General features: G+C 43.2%; 1 protein-coding gene across 1 annotated transcript in view; it reads right to left on the reverse strand.

The window, feature by feature from the left end:
* Positions 1 to 26,156, reverse strand: part of LOC126183592 (osmotic avoidance abnormal protein 3) — a 381,860-nt gene that overhangs the window by 101,922 nt on the left and 253,782 nt on the right. Inside the window, exon 14 of the mRNA XM_049925691.1 lies at positions 4,892 to 4,992. Coding sequence (XP_049781648.1) covers positions 4,892 to 4,992 — 101 coding nt within the window. The remainder of the gene's footprint in view (positions 1 to 4,891; positions 4,993 to 26,156) is intronic.

Genomic DNA, 26,156 nt, shown 5'->3' on the forward strand with positions numbered 1-26,156 from the left:
AGGCAAGGCAGAGTGCATGGCGTTCAAGGCTTTGGAGGGACTTACAGTAGGTGGGAGGGATGGAGTTCCAGGCAGGATGGGCATAGCAGAGGATGGGGCGGATGAGGGATTTATAAGTGTGGGAGGATGGTGGAGGGATCCAGACCCCATGTGCGGCCAGAAAGGGGTTTGAGGAGGCGGAGTCGGGAACGTGCCTTGGCTTGGATCGTACAGAGATGCGGGTTCCAGAAAAGGCGACAGTCAAGGGTGACACCAAGGTATTTGAGGGTTGGGGTGAAGTGAATGGGACAGCCATAGATGGTGATATAAAAATCAAGGAGGCGGAAGGAAGGGGTGGTTTTGCCTACAATGATTGCCTGGGTTTTGGAAGGATTGACCTTGAGCAGCCACTGGTTACACCAAGTGGTGAACCGGTCAATATGGGATTGGAGAAGGTGCTGGGAGCGTTGCAGGGTGGGGGCGAGGGCAAGGAAGGCAGTATCATCGGCGTACTGGAGAAGGTGGATTGGGGGTGAAGGCGGCGGCATGTCCGCCGTATATAGAAGGTAGAGAAGAGGGGAGAGGTACGAACCTTGGGGCACACCGGCGGAGGGGTAGAAGGTGTAGGAATCCGTGTTGTGGATACGGGAGGCCCATTGTCACACGACATTTGCATTTTACTGCGGAGCTGGCAGTAGTGGGGACTAACTTGTTCACGTGAAAAGGCACAGCCACTTTCCAGTTCCAGGTAGTGCGCGCTCTTAACTAGCAGTCCAAGCAAGATAGCGTTTGCGGAAAATGCCTTCTACGTCTAGAAGTAATGCCTCCGTATTTTTTATTCCGTTCTCAGTATCAACTGAGGTATTAAATGTCACGCATATTATTTCCTGCTTCGCTGATGCAAGTTGCTGCCCTCTACCGGTAGAGGGCTCTGAATTGTAGCGTGTAAAATGGCGATATGTAAAGTAACTATGTCGATGAGTGAGAAACAGCGTACTGTCATAGAGTTTCTAACTGCAGAAAACGTGCCTCCAATTGAAATTCATAGAAGAATGAAAGCTGTGAACAGTGATTATTTTATCGACAAGTATTGTGTGACGTTTGGTTGTTCGTGCACATAATGAAGGAAACGGTGGTGCTAACCTCAACATGTATTACAGAGCTCGTAGTGGCCAACAGCGCAAGGCAGCTGATGAAACTAATCAGAATCGTGTTAATGAATTCATCACAGAAAATCATCGGATAACACAGATACGGCTCTCAGGTAAGTGTGGGTATCACGAGGCCATCATTACACAACTGCGGCACAGAAAAGTGTGTGCACTTTAGGTGCCTCGCATGCCCACTCCGACATGAAACATCTGTCAATAATTTCTTTAGCTTCTTGAGCGTGAAGGTGACGGGTTCCTTAACAACATTGTGATTGGTGATGAAGGCTGGGTTCACCATTTTGAGCCCGAAATCAAGAGAGCACACTTAACGAACACCTTCGAGGACTTCACTTTGAAAGTTATGAAGGGATGCAAACAGAGGTGACATAAGGGAAGTCAGACATTTTACAGTGACGGTATCAACAAACCGATGTTTCGGTGGGAAAATTGTGTTCGTTGCCAGGGTGGTTATGCTGAAAAATAAATATGCAGACATGACGAATAAATATGCAGAACGTTAATAAGGTTTTTTTAAAAAAAACTTTACGAGCTTTTGCATAAAAAATTCGGAGGCATTACTTTTCGGCACCTCCTTGTACATTCATACTGTGCAAACCACTGTGACATGCATGGCAGATGGTACATCCCCTTGTACCAGTTATTAGGACTTCTTTCCATTTCATACACCAACGGCCTTGCCGTAGTGATAACACCGGTTCTCGTCAAATCACCAAAGTTAAACGCTATCGGGCTTGGCTGGCATTTGTATAGATCACTGTCTGGGCCTGCCGAGTACTGTTAGCAAGTGGGGTGCGCTCAGCCCTTGTGAGCCCAATTGAGGATCTGTTCGACTGAGAGGTAGCGGCACCGGTCACGAACACTGACAACAGCCAGGAGAGCGATGTGCTGTCCACATGCCCCTCCATATCTACATACGATGGTGTGTCGGGGCTGAGGATGACACGGCAGCCGGTCGGTACCGTTGGGCCTCCAAGTCCTATTCAGACGGTTTTGTTTTCCGCTTCATACTCCTATGCAATGCGGAAGGAATGATTGTTTGAACGCCTCTGTGCAGGCTGCAATTAGTCTTATCTTGCCCCATGATCCCTATGGGAGCAGTATGTAGGGGTTTGAAGTATAGCTGTACATTCGTCACTTAAAGCTGATTCTTGAAACTTTGTAAATAGTTTCTCTCCGGACAGTGTGCATCTGTGTTCTTGCGACTACCAGTTTAATTTCTTCAGCGTCACCGTGACTCCTCCATGGGTCAAACAAACTTGTGACCTTCGTTGCTGCTCTTCTTTGTGTACGTTCAAATTCCCCCGTTAGGCTTATTTAGTAAGGCTCCCATATTCTTGAGCAATATTCTAGAATGGGTCGCATGAGTGTTTTGTAAAGAATCTCTTTTGCAGACTGATTGCATTTCTCTAGAATTCTAGCAATGAAGCTGCTTTACTGGAGCCCATGTGATCGGTCCACTTCACATCCCTACAGACTGTTACATTCAGGTATTTAGATTAGTTGACCAATTCGAATTATGTCAAATTGATATTGCAGTCACAGGGCACTACGTGTTTTCGTTTTGTGAACTGGACAATTTTACACTTCTGCGCATTTAAGGTAAGTGGCTGATTTTTGCGCCAGTTTGAAATCTTACCTTCATCATACTGAATATTTGTGTAACTTTTCTCAGAGGGTATTTCATTATAGATAAACGCACCTTCTGCAAAAAGTTTGAAGCTGCAGTAAATATTGTCCTCAAGCTTATGAATATACGAGGTGCATTCAAGTTCTAAGGCCTCCGATTTTTTTTCTAATTAACTACTCACCCGAAATCGATGAAACTGGCGTTACTTCTCAACGTAATCGCCCTGCAGACGTACACATTTTTCACAACGCTGACGCCATGATGCCATGGCAGCGGCGAAGGCTTCTTTAGGAGTCTGTTTTGACCACTGGAAAATCGCTGAGGAAATAGCAGCACGGCTGGTGAATGTGCGGCCACGGAGAGTGTCTTTCATTGTTGGAAAAAGCCAAAAGTCACTAGGAGCAGGGTCAGGTGAGTAGGGAGCATGAGGAATTACTTCAAAGTTGTTATCACGAAGAAACTGTAGCGTAACGTTAGCTCGATGTGTGGGTGCGTTGTCTTGGTGAAACAGCACACGCGCAGCCCTTCCCGGACGTTTTTGTTGCAGTGCAGGAAGGAATTTGTTCTTCAAAACATTTTCGTAGGATGCACCTGTTACCGTAGTGCCCTTTGGAACGCATGGGTAAGGATTACGTCCTCGCTGTCCCAGAACATGGACACCATCATTTTTTCAGCACTGGCGGTTACCCGAAATTTTTTTGGTGGCGGTGAATCTGTGTGCTTCCATTGAGCTAACTGGCGCTATGTTTCTGGATTGAAAAATGGCATCCACGTCTCATCCATTGTCACAACCGACGAAAAGAAAGTCCCATTCATGCTGTCGTTGCGCGTCAACACTGCTTGGCAACATGCCACATGGGCAGCCATGTGGTCGTCCGTCAGCATTCGTGGCACCCACCTGGATGACACTTTTCGCATTTTCAGGTCGTCATGTACGATTGTGTGCACAGAACCCACAGAAATGCCAACTCTGGAGACGATCTGTTCAACAGTCATTCGGCGATCCCCCAAAACAATTCTCTCCACTTTCTCGATCATGTCGTCAGACCGGTTTGTGCGAGCCCAAGGTTGTTTCGGTTTGTTGTCACACGATGTTCTGCCTTCATTAAACTGTCGCACCCACGAATGCACTTTCGACACATCCATAACTCCATCACCACATGTCTCCTTCAACTGTCGATGAATTTCAATTGGTTTCACACCACGCAAATTCAGAAAGCGAATGATTGCACGCTGTTCAAGTAAGGAAAACGTCGCCATTTTAAGTATTTAAAACAGTTCTCATTCTCGCCGCTGGCGGTAAAATTCCATCTGCCGTATGGTGCTGCCATCTCTGGGACGTATTGACGATGAACGCGGCCTCATTTTAAAACAATGCGCATGTTTCTATCTCTTTCCAGCCCAGAGAAAAAAAAATCGGAGGCCTTAGAACTTGAATGCACCTCGTACAACTTGAACGGGAAGGGTTTCAGCACACCTCCCTGAGGCGTACCTGAACTTATTTCTACTTCTGTCAATAACTCTCCATCCATGATGACTTGATACGTCCTACCTATCAATAAATTGTCAAACCAGTGACAAATTTCGTTTGCTACATCATACGATCGTCCTTTCAATAATAATGCGCAGCTCTCCCCAATTGAGAACTTTTGGAGCATTATGGGCAGGACTTTCCAACCATCTCGGGATTTTGACGATCTAACGCGCCAATTGGACAGAATTTGGCACGTCATCCCTCAGGAGGATATCAAGCAACTCTATTAATAAACACCATGCGTAAGGGAGAGAGGTAGACCAGCGTGTTATTGACTTTCTCAATTTGTGAAATTCTTTCTCTCGAATAAATCACCCAATTTTTGTGAAACTGTAATCCTTTGTTTGTCTATATATGTAAATCATATCTACCGATTTCCGTCCCATTCGGACAATTCCTCCGAGGTGCGTTGTCTTTTTCTTTTTCTTAGAGTGTATAATGACGTGTAAAGCGGCCATGTCAATATGTGGAATTATTCGTTATCTTTGGTTGAAAGTAAATAGCGCAATGTGCATGTAACATGTGGTTAACATAGTGGTACATGAAGTATAATCAGAGAGAAGAACAGGTTCCCATTACCTGTTGGAGGCAGCCTGGTGCGCGTGATGACGAGGTCAGGTAACTTCCATTGCTCCGTGTCTTCATTCCACGATGCTTCCTTTTTTATTGCTTCCAAATCACTGTCGACAAAGAAGTACTCTATTATTCGCGCTGAACGAGACAGTCCAGTATTTCGCGCAGTTCATTGGAAAAGACGCCATATTTAAAGGACGTACTACACTTCAAGAAAAGTCATTATGGGAAACTTTTCATTTCCTTTACAGTAATATTATTTTAGGTTATACGGATGCGGATATGTAAAAGGAAACAGTTCAGCAATGGCATAAATAATATACACCAGAGAGAATAATATTGCACAATGTAAAACTGAATAATACGAAGTGCTAATTGCACACCTGCTGATTTTAAACTTAAGAAATTGTGAATCGCTTCTTGTTCCGTTGTAAGTGAAGGAGCAGTCTACGGATTACACCTACCCGGTGCAGTCTGGGACTCACTGTAGCCGATCTAGAACCAAGATCGAAATGCGTATCCAAACAATGACTGTTTATCTCTGCACACGAAAAGCGCAGTTATCAGGATGCGTCCAATAGGTGTTTATTCGTTGTGATTATTTAGTCTGTATTAACATGTGCAATCTTGAGGAAATGATTGCTCGGTGAATGCACTATCTGATCAAAAGTCTTCGGAGACCCCTCTGTAATGCAGAATTGACAGCCAGATGCCACGAAAGACGGACCTCCAAGTAGAAAAGGAGGTGGGGAGTATTTTGTTGTTAGTAGAGAAGCAGCGACAGCAAAATGGCTCCGTCAGCACAGCTCTGTAATTTCGAACATGGCCTAATCATTGGATGCCACTGAGTAGCTAACCGAAAAATTGGTTCAAATGGCTCTGAGCACTATGGGACTTAACATCGGAGGTCATCAGTCCCCTAGAACTTAGAACTACTTAAACTAACTAACCTAAGGACATCACACACATCCATACCCGAGGCAGGATTCGAACCTGCGACAGTAACGGTCGCGCGGTTCTAGACTGAAGCGCCTAGAACCGCTCGGCCACTAATTAACCGAGTGACATAGCGCAGTGGTTAGTACACTGAACTAGCATTCGGGAAGAAGACGGTTCAAAACGCATCCTGGCCATTCAGGTTTGGGTTTTCCGTGATTTTTCCTAAATGGCTACAGACTGGGATGGTTCGCTTGAAAGTGGCACGGCTGATATCCTTCTCCATCCGTTCGTAACTGGAGGTTGTGCTCCGTCTCTAATGATTGCGCTGCCGACGGGACGTTAAACATAGATCTTCCTTCCCTCCTTCCTGAGTACCAAATACATCAGGGTGGGTCACTTCAACTGTTGTAGAGCTGTCCAATTAGACTGTATGTGATGTGACTGTGAGGTGGAAACGCAAACGAACAACCACGGCTAAACCAAAACTATACAGACCTCATGTATTGAAGCAGAGGAACCTCGAGCATTGAGGAGAGCGATTGGTTGGGTTGTTTTGGGGATGGAAACCAGACAGCGAGGTCATCGGTCTCATCGGATTAGGGAAGGATGGGGAAGGAAGACGGCCGTGCCATTTCAGAGGAACCATCCCGGCATTTGCCTGGAGTGATTTAGGGAAATCATGGAAAACCTAAATCAGAATGGCCGGACGCGGGAATGAACCGTCGTCCTCCCGAATGCGAGTCCAGTGTCTAACCACTGCGCCACCTCGCTCGGTGGAGCGATTGGTCAAGGCTAAGTGACCCTTGAGGTGATGTAAAGAGAGACCATACTGGATATCGATGAACAGAAACGAGTCATTTCGAGCGATTAATCACGCTATACTCTGTGGCAGTCCGAGGGAAGCATTTGGGTTGGGCGAATGCTTGGAGAACTTTACCTGCCATGATGTGCAGTCCAAACATGTACACTACTGGCCATTAAAACTGCTACACCACAAAGATGACGTGCTACAGACGCGAAATTTAACCGACAGGAAGAAGATGCTGTGATATGCAAATGATTAGCTTTTCAGAGCATTCACACAAGGTTGGCGCCGGTGGCGACACCTACAACGTACAGACATGAGGAAAGTTTCCAACCGATTTCTCATACACAAACAGCAGTTGACCGGCGTTGCCTGGTGAAATGTTGTTGTGATGCCTCGTGTAAGGAGGAGAAATGCGTACCACCACGTTTCCGACTTTTATAAAGGTCGGATTGTAGCCTATTGCGATTGCGGGTTATCGTATCGTGACATTGCTGCTCGCGTTGGTCGAGATGCAATAACTGTTAGCAGAATATGGAATCGGTGGGTTCAGGACGGTAATACGGGACGCCGTGCTGGATCCCAACGGCGTAGTATCACTAGCAGTCGAGATGACAGACATCTTATCCGCATGGCTGTAACGGATCGTGCAATCTCGACCCCTGAGTCAACAGATGGGGACGTTTGCAAGACAACAACCATCTGCATGAACAGTTCGATGACGTTCGCAGCAGCATGGACTATCAGCTCGGAGACCATGGCTGCGGTTACCCTTGACGCTGCATCACAGACAGGAGCGCCTGCGATGGTGTACTCAACGACGAACCTGGGTGCACGAATGGCAAAACGTCATTTTTTCGGATGAATCCAGGTTCTGTTTACAGCATCATGATGGTCGCATCCGTATTTGGCGACATCGTGGTGAACGCACATTGGAAGCGTGTATTCGTCATCGCCATACTGGCTATAACCCGGCTTGATAGTATGGGGTGCCATTGGTTACACGTCTCTGTCACCCCTTGTTCACATTGACGGCACTTTGGACAGTCGACGTTAGATTTCAGATGTGTTACGACCCGTGGCTCTACCCTTAATTCGATCCCTGCGAAACCCTACATTTCAGCAGGATAATGCACGACCGCATGTTGCAGGTTCTGTACGGGCCTTTCTGGATACAGAAAATGGTCGACTGGTATCCTGGCGAGCGTATTCTCCAGATCTCTCACCAATTGAAAACGTCTGGTCAATGGTGGCCGAGCAACTGGCTCATCACAATACGCCAGTCACTACTCTTAATGAACTGTGGTATCGTGTTGAAGCTGCATGGGCAGCTGTACCTGTACACGCCATCCAAGCTCTGTTTGACCCAATGCCCAGGCGTATGAAGGCCGTTATTACGGCCAGAGGTGGTTGTTCTGCGTAGATTTCTCAGGATCTATGCACCCAAATTGCGTGAAAATGTAATCGCATGTCAGTTGTAGTATAATATATTTGTCCAATGAATACTCGTTTATTATCTTCATTTCTTCTTGGTGTAGCAATTTTAATGGCCAGTAGTGTAAGTACAGAGGAGGTAGAGTTACGGTACGGGAGTGTTTTTCGTGGTTAGGATGTGGTCCGCTTATTCGAATTAAGAAAACGCTAAATGTGGAAGGATAAGAGCTCATTTTACAGCCTGTGTGCGGCGTATAGTAGAAGAACAGTTTATAGATGATGAGTGTTTGTATCAGCATGACCATCCACCCAGCCATAAAGCATCATCTGTGGGGCAATGATTTGTTGCCTATAAGATCTCTGAAGTGGCCTGTTCCGTTCCGAATCCCGTCCTGAAACCAATGGAACAGCACTGAGATAAGTTAGAATTTCGACTTCGCTCCAGACCCCTAGGTCCAATATCACTATCTTCTCTGGTTTCGGATCTTGAGGAAGAATGGGCTGCCATTCCTCCACAAACATCCAGCCAGCTCATTGAAAGTGTCGCCAGCAGAGATAACGCCATCATCAAGGCGAAGGGGGGATACCCTATATTAATGTGCACTAATAGGTGTACTAGTATTTTGTGATCGGATAATGTAGGACAGCATTTGTGACGCTCCCCGAAAGTGCTGGGTCGCGCAAGTGACAACGCACGGCTTCCGCTGTCACAGCAAAACCTCCAGCACCATTCCGTATCGTTAAAATCACAACTACTTTATGCAAAACCCGGTTTGGCCAGTGCAGTATTTTGAATTGCGTGCTGAGGACGAGTAGGCGTATGCACTTGCTTTCACCACTGGGCCAGTAATTTAGTCAAGTGGTGAGCGATTTAGCAGCTCTGCTTAATGAGGAAACGACAAGTGGGCGAGCTACGATTGTACATTGTGTGGCTGGTGGTCAACAGTCGACTGATGTAGAATGTGCTCTCCAAGTTGCTTTGGCGAATGAGGGCAAATGAAACAATATATACTGCAGCAAAACGTATCTTGTAAGATATGGGACCCTCAGAGTTTATCCAGCCGTACAAGGACAGCTGTTTTCATGGTTTCGGAAATTTATTTTAACTTTGTAGGTGGATGCTGTTCCTCTCGCCAGAGCTGTCGATTAACCCATTAACTACCAAATATTTTTCTTGAATCTACATTTATTTATGAGTTGCATGACTGATATAGAGACTGGGAAAAGGAAAGTAAAATGAAAAAACAAATAACCTTGAAATAAACGCCGTGTTTCAGTCGATCTCCAAATAGGGACCATGACACATGCTACTCTCTTTTTACATTTTCCTTTATTTTCTGTGTCAGACAACACAACATTCAATACGGAGTCCCACAATGTACACACAGTACTGCTTCTTTGCATTTTCCTTGCAAATTCCACACTTTATTTGCTTCCCCAATGTCGTATGTTCGATCACGTATCCATTTCCGGAAGTCCTGAGTTCATATGAAACACTTGAAGTGGATGCCATTGGGTATGTTGGAATGACGGATCAGAGGCAATGAATGATTGAGCAACATATACCTTTGCCACCATCCTTCTGAATTGGAGCAGTGGAACAGGAGGCAGTAGATAATGTGGGCGTTGACCAGTGCTAGATCTATTACGTACGTGAACAACGGAAATGGCCATTTCTTACCTCGAATTCTCAAGTGTTACTTCTGCACATTCCATTCCAATTTGTCCACTCATTCCATATGCTTGTTGTAATCTGCTATCATTCATGGCTGTTTATTTCAGCTTTGCTCCACCTCTTTACTTGGCTTACTGCATGCACTGTCTAGTTGTTTTACAAGAATTTTGCACAATTGTTATCTTTAAGCATTATTGCCATTATCTCCGTGTTCTTTTCAGATTTAGTCAAATGTTCCTCTTTGTTTCTTTTTCGTGCTGTTCTCACTTTCTATGGGACAATTACTCATCTGGTTCATTCAGGCAGTTCCAGTTGCCATTGCTCTCATTTCTGAGAACTCATTCATCAAACAGAAACCGGTTAAAAAGTTGTCAAAATAGTTTTTGTGAAGTTCAGGAGATTGCAGAACAGAAATCATATCCAGTAAAACCGCTTAGCCAAGTCTCAAAACTGAAACATCACTTGAATCCTTAACAGACTGACATATGATGACAGTAACCGCTTCGGGAACGGCAGCCCACTGTTTGAATCCGAGTCTCACTGGTTTCCTTCGAATTAATCTTTATAGATAATGGTGTCCATAATATCGAACCATTTGCTTATCAATGCTCAGACCATCAGAAAAATTTTTAAATTTCCTGAAATTCTTATTCAGCAAGTCCATCAAGGGACGAATTTTGAAAAGTTATCCCTTTTGTCACTTGGAATTCTGTTCAGGTGTGTGTTAACATCGAAATGGAGGTGGTACTTGATTTACAAACACCTGTTGCGGCTCATACACCTTCCATAAAAGTCCTCATCTTAATTCCAACATAACTGCTCCTGTGGGGGACCATGGTATCCAGTGAAAAGCAGTACACCTGAGAACTGTTTTATGCATTCATTGAATAACTCAAAGCTATGATTATTCTCCTGTGCAGTATATCGGACAATTTCACTGGCAATCAATTCCAGTATTTGTTCATAAAAAAATTCTACAAAGCACTCAGCTGCAGACTTTCCTTTTAGTGCTGCTACAAAATTGCGTTTGCGCTGTTCAATTTCTGCTAGATCGGGGTAGGTTTTACTGTTTAAGTTGCATCTTCTGTTGTACAACTATAAGTGATATTAGTTTTCATTTTCTTGTTGTAATGGACTGCGTTTTCTTCGTCCTTCCTTTCTTCATTAGTATAAACTTCCACATTATCCGGCACATCATCTAGAAGAGTATTTTCGTCTATATCATCACAGTCAGACATTTCTGCGCGATGTGGAAAGAGCTCGACAATGCCAATGGTCTGATTTACTTCACCCTGATCAGGAGAAGCAATGAAATTGTAGTCATTTAGAACTTCTTCAATTTCCATTACAGGCAGTGCTTTATAGTGACTCATTGTGCCTGGGGGAAAAAAAAGAACAAAATGTTTTAGTCGGGACCTCCCATGAGTCCCAAATAGGAATCGAAATTCGCAGAGCCGTCATGGTAAAATAGATGCCCTGGAAATAAATAATCGATGATCATCATCTAAAACCACCAAAGGTGTTGGAATTCGTTTACGTAGCAACATAACTTACGCTGTTTTGAAAATGTTCAACTTTGCAACTCTGAAAAACTTTACTTCTTCATACAAATAATGACTAACAATCAATGCACAAGCTTGACAAGGATCTAGACAATGAAAGATAGTAATTGCTGCCAACACAATCATACAAAATTTCCGTTACAAAGACAAATCCCCAAATGGGAATCCTGGTAGTTGATGGGTCGACCTAAGAGGAAAATTGTGTGCATCATCCGTCTGTGAATAGTGTAAACTTCTGTCTGTATTTGTATCGTATTTTCTGTAGCGGAGATAGGGGACTAGACCAGCATTTGGCTAAACGAGAGTGGAATACTGCCTAAAAACCACACTCAATCTGGACGGTCTACCAGACCAACTGTCGTTAATGTGCTGCGCAGATTCATTCTGGATCCGGTTCGCCCCCTTTCTTGCCCATCGCGTTGAATGAAAAATGGTTTGGAAAAAAAAACGGACTAGGGTGAGAAGAAGTGCGTTCCGTGAGTTCTGTACAAACTTAATTGTGTGTGTAGACAACAATAATAATTTCGTGTGTCTCAGTGCCCTGGTGAAAATTTTTCTGCTGGACGCCACTTCGGCGACTAGCGTGTCCCTATCCTGCACCAGTTGTCCAACCGGGGAAAAGGGCCGTACAGTTTAACACGGAATCCGAACCACGTGTTGTTCTGGCGATTCCTCAAAGCTTTGAGAGGTGAAGGCTAGGTAAAACGAAGACTGAAAAGTTAATGGTCCGACCGAGATTTGATTTTTTAACGTGATACAATTACAAATGAACAACTGTCTGATTTTTACATTTACTTGTACTGTGAAACCTTGCTTCTTGCGAAAGTTTATGATTCTTGGTCAACGGGAAGTACCCTATAGGTTATGAGGAGTGGGTTTGCGAGAGTCAAAATTCATGACGTAAATGGTCGTATCTTTTGATTGCACCGACTTAGAAGCATAAATTTTTCATTACGACAAGGGACCGTAGACCTTAGTATCTGACATTCAGTTCAACTTGATACCTATATCCTGAGAAAAGGTGTCTTAACAGTCGGACATACCAACAAAGTGATCCTATAAGGGTTCAGTTTTTACCGACTGAGGCACGGAATCCTAAAAAGAAGAAATGGGTACGAAAATTGATTGATCTAAGAGATTTGCAAAGAGCATGGAGCTCCCAGTATCCTTCTTATAGAACTAGTTGTTAAAGACCCACAATAATGCCAGAAAGTTGCTTGAATTTTCTAATAGAAAAAGTTTGAGGTAAAATCCAGCGTACTGATTCTCATGTGAGAGTAGACAAACCCACAACAACAAAATAACATACTGTGTTGACTTGGATGTAGGTTAAGGACTTTGGCACACTTCTTTCGAGCAGGGAAGCTAACTCTTTCAGTATTCATAACCTGGTGCCTTTAATTTTCTGCTTTTGAAACCCCAGTATTCCTTTGGCTTTTCCAAATCGCTAATTTCTGGTGCCTTGGCTCTTCCATTTTTTCACGGGCGAAATTTCATGTTCCACAAGCACTCCTGTTATTCGTCAGCATTACCCAAATTGACTCCAAAGTACCGTGACACTGATCCACGAGAATCAGAAATGACCGAAGAAAAGAGAGCACAACAAATACGGACAACAACTGTATTCTACTGATGGCGTCCATATCAGTACAATGATGCTCCATTGATATTTGAGTTCGGAATGGGGGGGGGGGGGGGGGGGAAGTTCCTTGACCGACTACTACACATAGTGAAATAATTTTGTGATTGACGTTTCAGCATGACTAGGGGCTGAGCATCAGCCAGCCACAGCTCCACACGGTTGCTGTATTGCCTACTTTGCATGTACGTAGTATGTACATACTGAACCTTGACGAGGTGGCTACAGGAGCGGGGGGTTCCAAACCACGAAATTAATTGTAACCATCACATCACACATCTGTTTACTAAATCACTCGCCACCTGAGTAAATTACTAGCCTAGTGTGAAGTAGCCTATAGAGCTCTGTTTACTTTTTCAATATTTTGTGAACATTTATATGTCTGAAATTAGTTTATTGTTGTTGTTTATAGCCTTATACAAACGAGATTCATTTATCTGTAGGCTACTGAGGTGAAAAGAGAGTGTGGAAGCCTGTTCTTTGTGTTTAGTATGAAATCTAGATGAACCAAAGGCCATTTTTGATTACAATATATTTTATTCCACAAGTCACTTTTCTACATTTTTTGCTCTGAAAAAACAAACTGTAGTGCGGTAACAGGCAGAGACTTTCATACAGTTTTTTAAAGATATATTAGTAAAACGAGTGAAAATACAATTTGAAACTGCTTGAGATAAATAATTTACTTTTTAGTGACTACATTTTTGTGTGCTCTCACATCGCTCCCCCCTCAGTGTGGCTGTCACTCAGTGATGTCTGTGAACTTTACAGGGAATTTCAACAAATGTCCCGATCTTGCAACTTTCTGGAGCGCTTGGAAATCTTCGTATAATGCGCAGCTGGCAGGTGATTCGACGGTTTTGGATGCTTATTGTCATCAGGAAGGAAACAGGCTGCCTGCAGGCGATCAGTAGAAATGTTGATTAATTTATCTTTAATCTAGGTGGTGAACTTTGTATAAACGTTGAACCACTTCATAAGAACCTTCATATAGTAGTCTGAGGCCACTGTCTAACTTGTCAATTTCAACAAGCACGTGACTTGTACTTTTTATATCCTTGTGGATGAAACGAGTTTTCTTTGGCGTTGTGAGAACACACTGTAAGTTTCAGATCATTCATCCCTTTTATTTCGATGACTTAAGCTGAAAGGTTAATATCCATTGAGATATGAGGTTCCTGGAGAATTCTCCAGGTAGTTTCAGTGTATGATTTTTGATAATACATTTGGGATGCGGTGGTTTATATTCAGTTGCAATGGAAAAAAATTAACGTTGATCGCAAAACAGAAGATAATTTATTAGTGCCCGGTTTCAATCTATACAGATCATTTTCAGGCAACAAGGCATTTCCTTCCGCGTTGAGCGGAGCTGACCTGTATGCCAGAAGGCACATTCATAATGAGGATTTGACGGATCACTGAAGCAGAAGCCTCGTGGTCTGAAGATTGTCTGTATCGATTGAAACCGGTCACCACTAACAAATTATCTTCTATTTTGCAAAAAAACTTATTTTTTCATTATAGTTTCAGTGAAGTACCATACAACATTGCTGCTGTTGTAGTACTGATTTCATTCCAGAAAGTACAACGAAATATTGTGGGTAATATAGCACTCCATCTAGTTGTGGCATAGGCTCCTATGGCACTCTTCAGTGTACAGGGAAACCTTTCAATTTTTCCATTAGTGTGTTAGTGTTATGCAGTAGGTCTAGTCAATTTACAGCTACAAATCTTTGCTAAGGCTCGCCGTATGCCAGTTAGAAACAGCGTTCTTTGATCTATTACTGTATGTTGTGATGTTCCTAATTGGTAACTCAGGAATTAAAAAATTCTTTTGCTACAGTCTCTGGTAAACTTGTCGAAACAACTTAAACAGTGAGTAAAATCCATCGGAGCGTGATAGAGGACCCACTAGGTCAATATGTACCATCTCTAAACGTTCATGGACAATGGGGAATTTTCCAATAGATGATACAGTAAGCGTTGTTATTTTCCTCTTCTGGCATTCTGTACATACCTTAGTCCTTTGTTGTACATGCTTCAAGTTTCGCCAGACAAATGTGAATGATATGACTTCACACTTGGATGAGCCATGATGTGATAATGCTTAAAAACTGTGTTCCTAAATTGGTTGGGAATATGTGGACAAACGATTCCAGTTGATATGTCACACCACAGTCTTAATCAATTAGGGGTTTAAAACTGTTTAGATGTTTAGTGAACCGCTGCAACTTGATTTGAGATTTTGAAGTTCTTCATCTTCTCTTGTGAAATAACTATTTCATCATAGTCTATAATTTCTAATTCTTCTAACTTTTACGGATGACCAACCACTATATTTCCTGAGCCAGGCACATAACGCAAATCAGTTGCGAATTGGAAATATACTGGAAATAACGGAGTTGCAACGGTGAAGTCTTCTCATTGTTCTGTGTAAATGTACATTTGAAATACTTTGTTACTAAATGAATATTGAGAAATTCCCTGTCAAAAGTTAGGTAATTCTTCTGACCAACGGAAAATTTCTTTGAAATTAAACGAATAGGCTTCCAAATTCCACCTTGAATGTGCTGCAGGGCTGCTACTCAACGAAGTGTGATGCAGCCACAAACAATGCAATTTCATGCTCCACACTTGGGAAAGTTAGTAATCCAGCTTGTGCCAGATTTTCATAGCATTTTTCAAATAACTCTGTTGTTTCTGGAGTTATTTCACTGTTCCTTTTGTCATTTTTCGTGCTTTCCTTCAGATAGTAACTTACAAGAGTTTGGTTTTGTTCAGCTTGTTCTAGATGATAGCAATAGAAGTTGACCATGCCAAGAAATTCTCGCAACTGTTTCACTGTTTCTGGACGAGATGTCTTTAAAATGGCTATTAAGCTCTGCAAGTCTGGGTTGGTGCCTTCTGGCACAGTGATTTGTCCCAAAAAGCTTATTTTCTGAGTGACCAAACATAGGCTTTCTAACATTAATCCTCAGACTATATTTATCAAGACGTTTAAAAAGTTTGGTTAGACGTTTCAAGGGGTCCCCTTCTGAGCTAGACGAAGTCAGACTGGCATCTCCTTAGACGAAACAGACACGTAATCCTTGCAGTACCTCATTGATAAACCTCGGATGGTTCTAGGTGCATTCCTTAATCCGAATGGTGTCAAATTAAATTCCTAAAGGCCGATTGGAGTGATAGTTGTCGTTTTTGGTTTATTTTCTTTTGAAAGTGGGATTTGATAACACTCTCTCAAGAGACATACCTTCAAAAATATTTTCTCTGCATGAAGGATTAAGTTGACTCATCTATTCGGTTTAGCTCCAAGTAACTAAATATGACGCGCCACTTGCGTTCATATGGACAAGAACATTTATTTATATCGAAGAGAAAAAGATCACATGAGTCATACAAAGAAATTTTACTACATAATTCCAATTAGCGGGCCGCGACATCCTTCACAATCTGGACAACCTCCAACGGTATAGCCAGTTGGATTGGACAGGTAATCTCTCTTCACTCTGGATCGAGGATACGTTCGATAAACTCCGTTTCACCCAATTTATAAGTCCTTTATCCTCACTATTTTCCACATCTGTTGTGTCAAGTCGTCTTCTTGGAAAAGGAAGATACCACCGATTCTGATCACCTGGCTTTTACCGACGTTCTGAACTGACGGAAAGTGGGTAGCAGTAAGCAGTTCTTTCTCCAGGGATTCCAGAAGTCTTATGTCAGTTTCTGCTGGAGCTTGAATTCCTTTGCTAAGTCAGTTGACGCTGAGGGCTTGGTACCTCGCGGTAAGATAGGAAGCTTTCCCCTACCAGGAATTACGCCGGCGTGAGCGCTGCGTAGTCTGAGAGGTAAGACTCGAAGTGAGTGCGGCTTCGATGCTTACAAGAACAGTTTGAAGTCTCTCCTCGTCCAGACTGCTTCGCCAGAGTATCGTTTTACCAGACCAACCATTCTTTCCCACCAGCATCCCCACCAAGCCTCACATGGGACGATTAACTTCCTGACCTTGCTAGGGTCATGGAGGAGTCAGTCCAAAGCATTCCATTGCCAATCTCACAGCTGGTAGCATTGCAGCAATAACGCCAGTCTCGTACCCAACAGTGTATGATGGGCAGTCAAGTCAAAACGAGACTGATAGACAAAAAGTAAGTAAACTGTTAATACATTTATCCAACTGGGAGATAAGATGGACAGTGCCTTCATGGTCCCGGGTTCGATTCCCGGCGGGGTCAGGGATTTTCTCTGCCCCGTGACGACTGGGTGTTGCGTGCTGTCCTTAGGTTGGTAGGGTTTAGGTAGTTCTAAGTTCTAGGGGACTGATGACCATAGATGTTAAGTCCCATAGTGCTCAGAGCCATTTGAACCATTTGAGCCTTCATGGGAAAATGTTGGTGGTTGGCTGCAGACCCATGATTGTACCCAGGTGTGCGCTTCTTCGCCGAATAGATACTGCAGCATGGGACGCGCTCAGCCAGTGTCATAATGTTGGCAAGCAACAGTCACACTCGTGGCAGTGAGACGTTACAATCTTAATGTTACCAAGAAGACGCAAACGCAACTCACACACACATGACTAATTTAAACTAATATATCTCTTTCCTAAAATGCGTTTCAATGCATCCGATTTAGTTTTACGGAGAATGCCTACGACCATATATGGTTCAAATGGCTCTGAGCACTATGGGACTTAACATCTGAGGTCATCAGTCCCCTAGAACTTAGAACTACTTAAACCTAACTAACCTAAGGACATCACACACATCCATGCCCGAGACAGGATTCGAATCTGTGACCGCAGTGGTCGCGCGGTTCCAGACTGTAGCGTCTAGAACCGCTCGGCCACCCCGGCCGGCGGCCAACGACATATCGTGGCTACGCACCTTCAGTTGCTTGTGCCGTAATTGTAAGAATAGTACGACCCGACATTGCGAGTAATTAGTGTTTACCATTTTATCATGATTTTATTCTACGATGCTATTTATGGCTAGATATTAGTTACTATTCACGATATAGCGGAGATGCTGTGTCATAGATAGGCACAACAAAAGACTGTCACAAATGCAGCTTTCGGCCAGGAAGGCCATCGTCAAAATTAAACGACAAACACACACATACATAAATACTCACGCAAACGCAACTCACACACACATGACTGCCAGTTGTATATTAGTTTAAATTATAAACGGTAGCTGCAAATAAATGTCTGAGAAATATCCAGTGCAATAAAGTTAATTCACAGGAGCAAGTCAAAGGATAAAGAGAGCCACAGGAACAGCGGACATGCCGAAAACGGATCTGAAAACTAGCGGCTGGCGCAGGGACACGACATAATGCAAATGGACAAAATGAAATACAATTAATAAAAGCTCTAAAGCTTAAATTAAAGTATCACAATGAAATGTCATTTAAAATTATAGGAGCTAGTTACTAGTGGCTGTCTGTGACATGTACAGTGCATAATTAAACTAATTCAAAGCAGAATATGAAAACACGATAAAAAGGCTGCGGGCACAGCAGGCTCGCGGAATTCAATACAATCAAACGTGGGCAGCACAGGGCCGGGGGAGAAACAAGAGCTTCACCAGTATAGAAGACCTACAGATTTTACTTTATGTGACGATGACATTAAAGGCTATATATTTTATTTGCTTACTCTGTTAACTTAATGAAGACGGGTATGTTTGCTAACCTGCCAGACTATGTATATTACGATACTGCTTGTAATAGTTGGTAGCCTACTATTACGTACAGTTTTTTCATAAAAATGCAGGTTTTTTAAAATTTTAGATCAATCTGGAGATGATCATGATGATTGAAACCGGTAACTGAAATACAAACATTTGCGATTAGAGACTGTTGTGGTATTTACTAAATTCCATAATACTGGATCACTGTCACCTCCGCCGTACTGGCTATGTCAGCCCTCATCATCAAAAATAGGTACTAAAGTCATATAGTTTTTAAAAGTGCACTTAAAATACTTATTTCAATATTTAAAACCACAAACATAATCGTTATTTTACGATTAACTGTATACTGGACAATTTTCTTGACGTTTTAAATTAAAATTAATTGTTAAGGGGCTCTGCAATAGTGATAGAGAGGGTACTAGAAAAACAGAGCATATGGCGGACAGATGCAAAATACGGAGCGTTAGTCACGCCGGTGGACGCTATTGGAATTATAGACACTGCGGTGCTGGCCCTTAGAACTGCAGCTTCGTGAAGGGGGTATACGACAAATTTTAAACTGGCGAGAACTGTACAACATGCTCGGATACGTAAGTGATTAGCATTTCATGGCAACTGCACAAAGAAATAGGAGTAAGGCCATATGGATTACGTACAAAACGAAACATTGCGCACCGGCCTTCTCATTCACAAATTTTATTTGAACTTTGGTTGTTTGTGAGAAGCTCGTATTATGATTAATGTAAGAAGGAGGAATGTCTACAAGCATGTGTCGGAATTCGGCATCAGCAGGACTCTGGCCTATCGAAACTGCGGTTTATAGTCCCGGGATACTGCTGCTGCTGCTGCTGCTCTAGATGCCACGACCATCACGAGAATACAGCGCGTATCATAATTAATGGAATAAACACATACAGCTGAAAGAACACAGTTGAGGCGTCATGTCACGGATTGCGCGGCCGCTCCCGCCAGAGGTTCGAGTCCTCCCTCGGGCATGGGTGTGTGTGTTGTCCTTAGCATATGTTAGTTTAAGTAGTGTGTAAGTTTAGGGACCGATGACCTCAGGAGTTTGGTCCCTTAGGAATTCACACACATTTGAACATTTTTGAAAAAAACTTTCGATGAACATGGGCTCTAAAACGCATACATTAAGAGCTGTGAGCACTTCTTCATCGTCGATACTGAGAAATAAATCTCTTGTACTGCAAGCTCTCTACATTCCATATCTTGCGAAGTGGTAGAATGGACCAAAACAAAAAAAGTCCAGTAAACATAGGATCTAAAACGCATACCTTGCGAGCTATAACCACTTGTTCATCTTCACTACTATGAAACACGTCTCTTCTAGTGAACAAGTACTCTTAGATCTTAAGGTAAACACTTTAGAACCATATTTAACAGACTTTTTTTTCTTGTATTGGTCCATACTGCCTCCTCCAAAAATATGGAAAGCAAAGAGATTGCAGTGGGAGATATTTGTTTCACAGTATCGAAGATAGTCAAGTTCTCATAGCTCTTAAGGTTTGCGTTTTAGCACCCCAGGTTAACTGAGACTTTTTTGCTTCTAGTATCGTGTACTGTCAAATGTATGCGCTTACGCCATTGATTATGGTACACCATGTATGAAAGCAGTAGGTTCAGGAGGGTCATACTGTACGCCATTCAGGATCCTAACGGGCCCACGCGGCTAGCGCCCGAGTGGATGGACATATTTTTCTCTCACCCATGCTGGTCGTACAGCATCGTCATGTACTTTGAACCAGGAAATTACTTGTTTGTAGCAAGACAAGTATCCACGCGGACGGTGCGACACTTCTGGAGCACCACGGATTTTTAGCGTGGCGACCATTCTCGTGTCTTCAAATGGTTCAAATGGATCTGAGCACTATGGGACTTAACATCTGAGGTCATCAGTCCCCTAGACTTTGAACTACTTAAACGTAACTAAACGAAGGACATCACACACATCCATGCCCGCTGTATCCTTTCTTGGAAGTCTCGATGGCATTATCTTTCAACAAGATAACGCAAGAACGCATGTTTTCAGCGCTGTTCTGACCTAGGTCGATACAGCTGTTGTTCGACCGTTTCTTTGGCCAGCATAATCTCCAGGTGTCTCACTCTTTGTAAACGTATGGTTAACGGGTGCTGAGAGACAAGAATGCCGCCGCTCGCCAGTCGCTACGACTGATGAAGACTGGCATAGAGTTAAAGCAGCATGGAGTGACGTACAAGAATTAGTCATTGAAGGTGAGTTCGAGTCGGAGCCCGGTCGTGCAGAACCATTTTTGCAACCAGAGATGACAGCTCTGTGTACTAAATTTCGCACACTGCATATTCACAAATCGCATACAAATTTAATAACGTCTTTTTCCTACTATACCTTATACGCACAATAAGGAAAATATCATTATTTGCTATCCTTCCTGATACTGAATTTGTAAGGGCCAGCTGCGTAAATAAACGACAAAATAGGCGGGAGAAGGGCAGTTAATTGTGTTAAGAAAGACGGCGATGAGAGAAGATCTGCTGTTGGATGTAAAAGGAACGGTCTTGACTCGTTTAGCAGTTCGGATACATACCGACCCGTATTTCATGATTTAAGAGTTGGACGTGTTTAAAGTATCGCCGGGAAATAGTTCTTAGAGTGTGTAGATCTAAGGTTGAGGAGAATAGGTGATAAAGACGAAGAACAGAAGGTTACTGATGGTGACAGTACATTTTCAGGTCACTGATTATACTTAATGCAAATGAAAATTGAGTAAAACAAATAACGCTGTTTTTGCTTGTACGGTAGTGTATCAACAGCTATTTATTTCTCCTGACGTTGTCCTATTACCGCACTGTCCGTACTTGAGGAGCGTCTGCTCATTGTATCTGGTACGCAACGACCAAAGAACGCCGTCATAAATTAAGCGGAGAATTTAGAGTACGCTATATGTACGCGAATCGTGTAAACTACGTTTCTGTACAGAAGTATCCTCGTATTATGTTTCTGAGATGGAGATGAGTTGCCAGTCGTGCAGACACCTGAGCTGGTCTGGGGAACAGCCTGGAACCTACGCCCGGGCTAGCTGGCGTACTAGACCAAAGATCAATAGTTCAATCCGGGCCCGACTCTCTCCCCTGTCACGCTCCACGTGTACTGCTACACGCATTCGAGGCAACTAGCGAGATCAAATCGACACTGTGAATTATTTAACGGGTACCTGAAGCCAACATGGATCAATACATAACAGAATCTTTTCAATTAGTAGCTACACGGGCCGTGTCGAAAATAGTAGCCAGTTAGTACTTGTGTGGTTTCAGAAATGCATAGTTCACAAGCAAGGACACAATAGACTATGATTACCGTCCCTTTTGCACGTGTGTTTCAATACTAGACGCCACACGTGACGTATCTAAAACGATGGACAGCATTTACAAAAAAATGGCTCTGAGCACTATGAGACTTAACATCTATGGTTATCAGTCCCCTAGAACTTAGAACTACTTAAACGTAACTAACCTAAGGACAGCACACAACACCCAGCCATCACGAGGCAGAGAAAATCCCTGACCCCGCCGGGAATCGAACCCGGGAACCCGGGCGTGGGAAGCGAGAACGCTACCGCACGACCACGAGATTCGGGCCAGCATTTACATATTGGATACATATGGGATACGTAGAAATGAGAATAAATGTTTATATCAACATGTTGATATGTTGGAACACGTGAGGCAATACTGACCTTACGACTTATCTTGGAAGAAAGATTAAGAAAAGGCAAACCTACGTTTCTAGCATTTGTAGACTTAGAGAAAGCTTTTGACAATGTTGACTGGAATACTCTCTTTCAAATTCTGAAGGTGGCAGGGGTAAAATACAGGGAGCGAAAGGCTATTTACAATTTGTACAGAAACCAGATGGCAGTTATAAGAGTCGAGGGGCATGAAAGGGAAGCAGTGGTTGGGAAAGGAGTGAGACAGGGTTGTAGCCTCTCCCCGATGTTATTCAATCTGTATATTGAGCAAGCAGTAAAGGAAACAAAAGAAAAATTCGGAGTAGGTATTAAAATTCATGGAGAAGAAGTAAAAACTTTGAGGTTCGCCGATGACATTGTAATTCTGTCAGAGACAGCAAAGGACTTGGAAGAGCAGTTGAACGGAATGGACAGTGTCTTGAAAGGAGGATATAAGATGAACATCAACAAAAGCAAAACGAGGATAATGGAATGTAGTCAAATTAAGTCGGGTGATGCTGAGGGAATTAGATTAGGAAATGAGACACTTAAAGTAGTAAAGGAGTTTTGCTATTTGGGGAGCAAAATAACTGATGATGGTCGAAGTAGAGAGGATATAAAATGTAGACTGGCAATGGCAAGGAAAGCGTTTCTCAAGAAGAGAAATTTGTTAACATCGAATATAGATTTAGGTGTCAGGAAGTCGTTTCTGAAAGTATTTGTATGGAGTGTAGCCATGTATGGAAGTGAGACATGGACGATAACTAGTTTGGACAAGAAGAGAATAGAAGCTTTCGAAATGTGGTGCTACAGAAGAATGCTGAAGATAAGGTGGGTAGATCACGTAACTAATGAGGAGGTATTGAATAGGATTGGGGAGAAGAGAAGTTTGTGGCACAACTTGACTAGAAGAAGGGATCGGTTGGTAGGACATGTTCTGAGGCATCGAGGGATCACAAATTTAGCATTGGAGGGCAGCGTGGAGGGTAAAAATCGTAGAGGGAGACCAAGAGATCAATACACTAAGCAGATTCAGAAGGATGTAGGTTGCAGTAGGTACTGGGAGATGAAGAAGCTTGCACAGGATAGAGTAGCATGGAGAGCTGCATCAAACCAGTCTCAGGACTGAAGACCACAACAACAACATCAACATGGGTTCAGAAAGTCTTATTTACGAAGCTAATGGATTGTTGAAACAGTTTTGCTGTTGTTTGCGCAAAGTTGGCGAGGCTTGAAATGCTATGGAGGCACGTCGTTTCTATCAAGGAAGATAACCAGAACGTCGGTGCTAGGATACAAAACATTCGCTAAAAAGCAAAACGTTTTGTTTCGCAGATATATGAATTATAGACCTCTGGAAGGAAAAAAGTTTTGCGATACACTCCACACAACTACGCTACACAGTGAAACTTCGCAAACCACTGACTGGGAGACCACGACCAGTGAACAGTACGGTATTCGGCTGGAGAGAACAGCACACTGTTGCATTTCAGTGGGTTAAACATTAAATTACACATGTTAATCTTAGAGACATATACATATATACTCCGTAAGCCACCGTGTGGTGCGCGGCGGAGGGGAACCTCTACTACTATTAGTCATTTCCTTTTCCGTTTCACTCTCAAACGGAGCAAGGGGAAAACGACTATCTACATACCTCCGTAAGAGCCCTAAACTCTCTGTCCTTATCTTCATTGTCCCTAAGCGAAATGTACTTTGGTGGCAGAAGAATCGCTCTGCAGTCAGCCTGAAATGCCGGTTCTCCAAAATTATCTTAGTAGTGCTCCTTGAAACGTACGTCGTCTTCCCTCAAAGGATTCCCATTTGAGTTCCCGAAGCGTCTCCGTAATACTTGCGTGTTGTTAAAACTTCCCGGTAGCAAATCTAGCAACCTGCCTTTGAATTGCTTAGATGTCTTCCTTTAATCCGATCTGTTGCGGATCCCAAACACTCGAACAGTACTCAACAATGGGTCGCACTAATATCCTATACATGTATGGAAATGCCGAGTGGCTAGGGCCTCCCGTGGGGTAGACCGTTCGCCTGGTACAAGTCTTTCGAGTTGACGCCACTGCGGTGACTTGCGTGTGATGATAAGGACAACACAACACCCTGTCCCTGAGCGGAGAAAATTTCCGACCAAGCCGGGAATCGAACCCGGGCCGTTAGGTAGGACATTCCGTCGAGCTGACTCTCCCAGTAAACCGAAATCGACCATTCACCTTCGCTATTACTGTCTTTACAAGCTCATTCCATTTCATACTGCCTTGCAACGTTACCCCTAGATAATTTAATCGACGTGACGGTGTGAAGCAGAACACTGCTAATAGCGAATTCGAACCTTACCGGTTTGTTTTGCCTTCTCATCTGCATTAACTTGCATTTTTTCTACATTTAGAACAAGCTGCCGTTCATCACACCAATTAGAAATTTTGTCTAAATCGTCTTGTATCCTCCTACAGTCACTAAAAAAGACGAAACCTTCCCCTACATCACGGCATCATTAGCAAACAGCCACAAACTGCTGCTTCCCTGTCCACCAGATAATTTATGTATATGGAAAGTAAGAGTGGTCCTATCACATTTTCCTGGGGCACTCCTGACGATACCCTCGTCTCTGGTGAACACTCATCGTCTAGGACAACATACTAGGTTTTGTTACTTGAGAAGTTTTCGAGCCACTCACATACCTGGGAACTTGTTCCGCATGCTTGTACCTTCCGTAACAGTCGGCAGTGGGGCATCGTATCACATGCTTTATGTAAATCTAGAAATACCGAATCCACCTGTTGCCCTTCATCCATGGTTCGCAGGATCTCATGTGACAAAAGGGCAAGCTTTCTAAAACCTTGCTGATTTGTGGACAAAAGCTTTTTCCTTTCAAGGAAATTTATTATATTCAAACTTCTAATACGTTCAAGGATCCTGCCGCAAACCGATGTTAAAGATATTGGTCTGTAATTTTTTGGGTCTGTTCGTTTACCCTTCTTATATCCAGGAGTCACCTGCGCTTTTTTCCAGTCGCTTGGGACTTTGGCCTGGGAGAGATTCGCGATAAGTGCCAGCTAAGTAAGGGACCAATGCTGTACAGTACTCTTTCTAAAAACGAATTGGGATTCCATCAGTACCTGGCGATTTATTTGCTTTCAGTTCTTTCTGTTGTTTCTTTACACCAGCGATGCTTATCACTATCACCTCAATACGGGAGTCTGTGCGATGGTCAAACGACAGTATGTTTGTACGATTCTCCTGCGTAAACGATTCCTTCAATGCGATATTTAAAACTTTGGCTTTACTTTTGCTATATTCTACAGCCACACCAAATTGGCCAACAAGTGACTGGATAGAAGCCTTAGACCCACTCAGCGATGTTACGTAGGACCAGAATTTTCTCGGATTATCGACAAGATATATTGCTAAGGTATGACGGTGGTAGTTCAAATGGTTCAAATGGCTCTGAGCACTATGGGACTTAACTTCTAAGGTCATAAGTCCCCTAGAACTTAGAACTACTTAAACCTAACTAACCTAAGGACATCACACACATCCATGCCCGAGGCAGGATTCGAACCTGCAACCGTAGCGGTCGCGTGGTTCCAGACTGAAGCGCCTAGAACCGCTCGGCCACTCCGGCCGGCCGGTGGTAGTTGTAGTAAGCTTCGGGAAACGATCTTTTTATAGTCACACGAATTTCTATTAACTTTTCCTGTCGTCATTTACGCGTACTCCTTTGAACCGAGAGTGCAACAGCCTTTCCTTCCTCACCATTTTTCGAATTTCGTTGTTAAACCACGATGGGTCTTTTCCG

Source organism: Schistocerca cancellata, chromosome 4, assembly GCF_023864275.1.
Source record: "Schistocerca cancellata isolate TAMUIC-IGC-003103 chromosome 4, iqSchCanc2.1, whole genome shotgun sequence".
Classification (NCBI taxonomy): domain Eukaryota; kingdom Metazoa; phylum Arthropoda; class Insecta; order Orthoptera; family Acrididae; genus Schistocerca; species Schistocerca cancellata.